The sequence below is a fragment of the Prosopis cineraria genome, unplaced genomic scaffold (assembly GCF_029017545.1).
Source record: "Prosopis cineraria cultivar Desert tree isolate PC_DT_omini unplaced genomic scaffold, ASM2901754v1 PC4, whole genome shotgun sequence".
In the NCBI taxonomy this organism is placed as follows: domain Eukaryota; kingdom Viridiplantae; phylum Streptophyta; class Magnoliopsida; order Fabales; family Fabaceae; genus Prosopis; species Prosopis cineraria.
The window spans coordinates 1,448,264-1,456,009 of NW_026555335.1; the positions used below are offsets into that span (position 1 = coordinate 1,448,264).

At 30.9% G+C, this 7,746-nt stretch overlaps 1 protein-coding gene across 1 annotated transcript; it reads left to right on the top strand.

Moving 5' to 3' along the window:
• Window positions 1-4,917: 4,917 nt before the first annotated feature.
• LOC129308317 (probable xyloglucan galactosyltransferase GT12) lies at window positions 4,918-6,595 on the top strand. The gene has a single exon (XM_054949395.1). It carries the CDS (start codon window positions 5,036-5,038, stop codon window positions 6,593-6,595), a length of 1,560 nt encoding a protein of 519 aa, XP_054805370.1. The 5' UTR covers window positions 4,918-5,035.
• The last annotated feature ends 1,151 nt before the right edge of the window (window positions 6,596-7,746 follow it).

The window sequence follows — 7,746 nt, forward strand, 5'->3', positions numbered from 1 at the left end:
AAATTAGATTTGAATTAAGAGCTGAATTCTTTTGATTCGTAGCATTAAGTTGTTGTTTTAAGGACAACAACTTTAATTCTTAGTAAAAGAGAAACCAAGGTGGCACTAAGCTTTTTAAAGGATTGAGGATGAACATATAAAAAAAAAAAATCCAATAGAGCGTGCGATAGGATTTACCTTCTTGGAATTTCAATTTCACACTTGGGGTTCCATCACTCACTTTGATCTAGTTAGAAGATCATTGACACAAGCTATCTTTTAAAAATGTTCTTGCAAGGTTGTATACATAACAGAGAAGGATTTATATTAATAGAGGATTTAGACTATGCCAAGTACTAAAAAGAGGACAATTTTAAGTTATATGATTCACTAGAATTATATAATGAGAAATAATAAAAATGAGATGGAATACATTATTGAGTAGATTTCATAGTGACTAATCATCACAACATGTCATGATAACAACTACCATATTTCAGGTAGATTCAATAAAGGAGGAAAAAATAAAATTCTTACTTTTCAGGCCTTAAATTTTTAAGAAAGTTTAGTTAAAGAGAGGTTGAATACCTATGAAATTGGCAAAACTTGTAACATTCATTAATTGAGACAAGGTGATATTAGGTAAAGTGAGTGGCGATTTTCTTCCATTGAGAAGGACAATTCCAAAGCAATGCACAATTCTTTTTACATTGAGTCCAAAGTGGTAGAATAAATACAAAATTAACAATAATGAATGGAACAAAAAGTATATAAAAAGAATTTTTCAAACAAATTATATACACGTTGTTAGAGAAGTGTTGTTAGAGACCTATTATAACCAAACAAAGTTCAAAATTAGACCATGTTTCAACAACCAAAAAGAGAGAGAGAGAGCAAAGATTGTGTTAATTTTGAAAGAGATGAATGAGGCTAAGAATAGAATGGAGATTGAGGGGGGGGAGATGAATTAACTAAGAGTGAAATGAATGAAAAATCTCATCAAGAAACATGAGGCGCCACTCGTGGCTTGTGGACTTCAAACTTAACTTTGATGGTGGTTGATAGCATCTTGATGTCGAATGAGGATGAAATTCAAAAAGTTCATGTGCACTTACATATGTAATGAAAGAATTTATGCTTGAAGCTGGAGCGAGAGCTAAATGTCACAATATTAGATTTTGAATGAAGTTATAATAGGATGAAAGTTACGGGGATAAAAATAATTTATGATTAATCATTAAATCTCATATTCATGTAATTAGTTAAATATATTTTAGGAAATTTGTCAATGTTCAATTTTATAAATTTTAAATTAGTTTAGAATCTCATAAGTATTAAATTAATTTGTATTGCTTGTGATAATTTGGAAAAAATAGTTAGACTGAAAAGATAATTAATCTTGAATTAGTAGAGAAATTTTTGAGAATAGATTGTGAAAGTTGAGGAATTGAAGGCATTTTATTAATTTTTAAGTTGAGGACGTTATGATATGATAATAAATGGGATTATGGGATTACGGGAGAGAAGCTTCAGGAATAAATTGAAAAAAATTAACATAATAGGAGAGAAAATAAGGGAGAAGAGGTTATCTTGATAGTTAGAGATATCATGCTTATTATTTTTAAAAAATATTTTAAAAATTAATGTTGATGTGGATAGGTTAGAATTGCAACATTACAAAATTTGCTTACTTGTCAAGTTATAGATGATACTCATGGTTCTATTTTTATGGAATTTATTAATTTTTAGAGAAATACTTAAGCAAATCGGGTGCACCACATTATTTGTGGCCTGTCTAATTAAAATGTTTCAAGTAATAAAAAAAATCTTATATGATATTTTAAAATTAATTTTATTTTATAACAGAATGCACATTTGATTTCTTGCTTTTTCTCTCTCTACCATCATTAATATTAAAATTAATTTATATTTAATGCAATCTAAATGTTATATTTTTATTGAACAGACCACAAATGACATGATGCATCTGATCTTCCTAAATATTTCTCTAATTTTTAGGTTGAGGGAAGTTGCCTTTTATTAATGTTTAAGTTAAGGGAGGTTATTATATAATAATAGATGGGATCATGGGAGAAAAAATTTAGGAATAAATTGAAAAAAAGGAATAGGATAACAAGGGATAAAATAAGGGATGATAGAAAGTTATCTTAATAGTTAGAGATATCATGCTTATTATTTTTTAAAACATTTTAAAAATCAATGTTGACATGGATAGGTTAGAATTGTAGCATTACAAAATTTGCTTGTGTTAATCTGTAGATGATACTTGCAATTCTACTTATATTTTATATATATATATATATATATATATTTGCGCCTTAATAACTTCTCCTTGCCAAGGAATAGAGTAAATAATTGTCATTTATATCTCTGAATGCACAAATTCATGAATAAAGGTAATAGGCAGTAGCAAGCATTTGTCTACTTTTTAACAAGGATGAGCAAGATTGAATAGAAACTAAAAATCAAATTAAATCAAATCAAATTTTTATTATTTCATTTGGCTTTTCGGTTTGATTTGATCTTTTATTGAAAAAATATTTTGATTGATCGGTTTAATTTGATTAGTTAGATTTAAAATTGAATATACCAAACCAACTAAATTATCATATATTTATATATATGTACAAGTTATTAATTTATAAATTATATTTAATTAATTAATTGCTTTATTTTATTTTATTCTTTTTAATTTTGCACTTAAATTTTTGGCAATGAACTAGCCAATGCTTACCCTTGTTTTTTAAGATGTCTATGCATATTTGGGAAGGAAGTCCATGTTTATTTAGAATCTAAAAGGGGAAAAGCAAGGAACAAATCATAGAAGAAGAAGATAATATTCAATTAGTGGGTCACTTCCAACAAATAACATGCTAAAAGGAATCTGATTTATGATTTAGGATTTTGTTGCCCTAAATATTTAGTTTCGAATGTGATTAGAAACTAATGCATGTGTTCGAGTTTCTCAAATATTCTGGACTTAGATTCTTTTATTTTTATTCTTCTTTGAAAGAATGCAAGCTAGTGAAGTCCTTTATCCTATAAATGCTATATATATAGGTTAATACAAGACATGCTTACAATGCTCCAAGATAGTTTCACCCATAACTTGGACACCTCACACATTTACTCTATGAAGTTTTTGTGTTATCATTTGAACATTTAGGCTTAAGTTTCTTATCTTATATTGTCATTGTTGTTGTTAATTCCAAATACTTACAATAAATTCCAAGTTAGAGGTTTCTATGGCCAAATCTCATTTCTCTCTCTTTTTATGCTAATGCATGATTAATAATGTTTTTCAACTTCGATATTCAATGGCCAAAAGACAATAAATAAGAGCATGTGGTTCTAGTTCTCTACTTTCAAAATTAGTGATGATGATTAGTCTTTATGCTTGATCCATTTTAGTAATATTATTTGATTATTTTTAAAATTAGAATTACAAAATGTGTGTGTGAGAGTAAAAAACTATTACCCTGGCATTACAAGACAACAACAACACTTTATATTACATGCCAGAGTTTTCTCAAGCAAGAAATGTAAATTCAAATACGAATTTAACTTAATTTTTAGGTCCATATTCTCTTGTATATTGCTTTGTTTTAATTCTCACAATTGTCTTTTTTTTTTATCTTCTAACATTGTTACAAGTGATTACAAAAAATTTCAAATGATCGTTTACATTATTTAGTATATCAATTTTTAATTATCTTTTGTTGTTCAACTTACATGTGAAGTCATATAGATTTCTATTTACAATATATTTTATTTTTATTTCTTCATTTTGAAATTTTATAACCCATAATTTAATAACTTCCTAATTTATGATCCGTCTTTAGAAGCAATCGATTATTTAGAGTATTCTACTATTTCTATATCTAATTACCTATCTATATATACATGGAATACACATATATTCATACATGCATGTATATTATCAAATTAACTATTATTATTTTATATATATTTTGTTAATTAATTTATATGCATCGGGTACATACTAGTTTTTTTTTTTAAAAAATAAATAAATAACAGGTTAGCCTGTCAACTTGTTCTTAAAAATGGGATAATTTTGTTAGCCAAGACTGCCACACAACGTCGCTCTTTTTTTCTTTTTTCTTCTTCTTCTTTTTTTTTTTTAAAAAAACGTCGTTGGCCCACCGATAGGACTGAATTTTCCGTCCCCTGCAAGTCGAAGTTGCCTATTTTTGGACAGAAAAAAAAAAATTTACCCTGTTTAATAAGATTAGCCCCAGTCATGAGATTAAAAACAAATTTATTCCACACACAATCAATTCATTAAAAAGAAAATCAGATATATTAAATGAGGATCATTATCATTAAATGCAATGAAATCATGTAATATGTCAGATCACATTTCTTACTACTGCTACTACTGTAAATGTCAGCATACTCAATGACTCACTAATGATACAACACATATTCATTTATTTTTAATTACTCACCAGATTCTATGAACACTTATGGTTATTCTTCCTTTGTCGTTAGGTTTCCCTCGCAAGTCTCAACCAATAAGAAGATCAATTCCTATAACAAAATCTCTCTTTCTTGCTTTCTCTCTCTAGCCGTATCAGATATTGAAGACGATGCACAAGTTTTTTCATCAACTGAGGTTTGTTTTTCTCCCCTCCTTTTTATAGTATCTGAAAACAAATAATATACTTATTTTACAAGGTGTGACGCTTTCCAGTAACTTACGAACATATTCGCCATATACGTAAATATCCGGAAAATCAGTAATCATTAAACGCAATAAAAATGTATCTCCATTCTTACTGTCAAATGTCAACGTAAATAGCTTATTGATGACACAACATAAATTCCTTACTGCGTTCACTCGCCACATTCATTGAATAGTGCGCGTTTATAACAGCATTATGGTTATTCCTTCTTTGTCTTTAATGGCTTCCCCCCTTGCATTTTCCTTTTCAACCAATAAGACAAGGTCAATTCCTATACTCCCAGAACACAATCTCTGTTTCTAGCTTTCTCTCTCAAGCCATATCTAACAATGAAGAATATGATGGACAAGTTCTTTGATCACCTGAGGTTTGTGTTTCTCACCTCCTTTGTACTATGTTTCTCGTTGTTCTTTTTGGATTACATGGCTGTTCTTCATGGTCAGAGTGGGATCACTTTTTTGCTCATATCCAACCAAGCCCATGAGCCTAATCACCCCGTCACTTCTATAAGTAATTCTGATCAAACCTTGAATTTCCCAGGAAAAGACACTACTTCTTCTGATAAATCTGTTTCTGTCTCTGTCTCTGATTCGCAAACAAATACTATCATAGAAAATGAAAACCCCATACATATTCGAAAACAACATAGGGATCCTTGTTCGGGCAAATATATCTATATGTATGATCTTCCTAGTAGGTTTAATGTGGACTTGCTCAAAAGATGTCACACACTCTTGAAATGGATGGACATGTGTCCTTACATGATCAATTTAGGTCTTGGACCTAAGATCACGCTAACAGAGAGATCAAAAGCAAAAGTTTTGCTGCTGAAGAATCGTTGGTATGCCACTAACCAGTTCTCACTAGAAGTCATATTTCATAACAAGATGAAGCATTATAGATGCCTAACCAAGAATTCCTCGCTGGCTTCTGCTGTATTTGTGCCTTACTATGCTGGCCTTGATGTGGGCCAATATCTATGGGATTCAACTGTTTCAGAAAGAGATGCTTCTCCTATAGAACTCTCAAAGTGGCTTTCAAGAAGGCCTGAATGGAAGCGAATGTGGGGCAGAGACCATTTCCTTGTTGGAGGAAGAATTGGCTGGGATTTCAGAAGAAGAACAGAGGACGATTCTGATTGGGGAACAAAGCTTATGTTTCTTCCACAATTTTCCAATATGACTTTTTTGCCTATAGAATCTGGTTCATATTCTAATGATTTTCCCATTCCTTACCCAACCTACTTTCACCCTTTGAAGGACCGTGAGGTTTTGAAGTGGCAGAAGAGAATGAGAAGGGTGAGAAGACCCTACCTGCTTTCATTTGTAGGTGCTCCCAGACCAAATTCAACACAGCTTATCAGAGAAGAGCTCATCAAACAGTGTCTTTCATCTTCAAAAACCTGCAAGTATCTTGGTTGCTATGATGGTGACAGCAACCAATGTGAAGACCCTATGAGTATTATTAAGGTGTTTCAAAGTTCACATTTTTGCTTGCAGCCTCCTGGAGATTCATTTACAAGAAGATCAACTTTTGACTCTATTTTAGCAGGGTGTATTCCGGTGTTCTTTCATACAGAATCAGCTTATGATCAATATTTATGGCATTTGCCTAAGGATGGGTCTACATACTCTGTGTTTATACCAGAAGAAGAGGTGATAGGGAAAAGAGTGAAGATCAGTGACATTTTGTTGAGAGTTTCAAAGGGTAAAATGATGGCCATGAGAGAAGAGGTTATAAAGCTTATTCCCAGAATCATATATGGCGATCCGAGATCCAGATTTGAGACTGTTGAGGATGCATTTGACATTACAATAAAGGAAATTCTAACGAGAATTGGGAATTTGGAAGGGAAAAAAAAAAGATTTTTGATGCCAATACTTGAGTGAGATTTCAGTTTCTCATAATCTCACTCTAATCATCTGGCGATATTTGATTTTTTTTTTTTAATGAATGAATTTGACCTTTCTGCACCGTCCATTTTATCTATTCCTGTTCATTGATACATTATCATTTTACTCTCTCTCTTTCTCCCTATATATATATATATATATATATATTTATATATTTTGAGATTAGTTTTTGTAAACTGGTATATTTTTATTCATCAATTTTCTTTTTCTTTTTCTTTCCAGCAACATTGCTTGCTTGATGATCAAGTCAGTGAAATTCTAAAATCTTAAGTCATGTATAAAAAATAATTGTGACATAAATCGAATGAGCATGTGCTGGTAGATACAATTTCGTTTTTTTGTTTTTGCCAGAAGAAGTACCCGTATACATTTAAACTTTGAGACATTTAAACTGTAGGTAATAAAGATAGATGGATGTTGATGAAGTTTTATAATTCATACCTTTATAATATAAAAATAAATAAACATTTGTAATTGATTTAAATCTTATTTTTCACAAACTTTTGGTCTTGAAAATTAAAATACATTATGAATGAAGATTCAGGAGTCTATACTTTGTAAAGATTGCCCTGATTTGGTATCTACTTCTATATTTACATTTAATACTTTATGTAAAATATAAGTTACCAGACACACAATTCTTGGGCAATGACAATTGATTTAAGCACAGGAGTCAGTTTTCTTGAGCAAGCCAAAGCTAAAACCCCACCAACAGATCTTTTCAATCCTAAACTAATGAATTCTCCCACGAATTTCACAGTGAGAGATGAAGTTAGAAGATATACGCCAAGTGATTTTGATGCAGAGCGATCCTCCAATCAAATGAACCTTTCACTTTGAAGTCTTCATGATCGGGACAAAATCTTATAATCCCCTCCAACTGATAGGAGACGCTTCAGATCCATTGCTATGATAGCACTTTGTGTTATAGATGCAGGGGCTAAGAACGCGATGCATATCATGTGTTTTCTGATGAATTCACATTTCCCGAAGGATTAGCATTTTTACTGAACTAGTCCTTGCATTTGTCCTGTAATGTGAAAGTGGTTCGTTGGAAACTCAATTGCTGCTAATCGTGCAAAACAGGAGAAATCACATGCTGTATGAAACCATGGCGTGAGATCAGA

Excerpts from the sequence above, each read along its gene's own strand:
- LOC129308317 (XM_054949395.1), top strand. The coding sequence starts at position 5,036 with ATGAAGAATATGATGGACAAGTTCTTTGATCACCTGAGGTTTGTGTTT.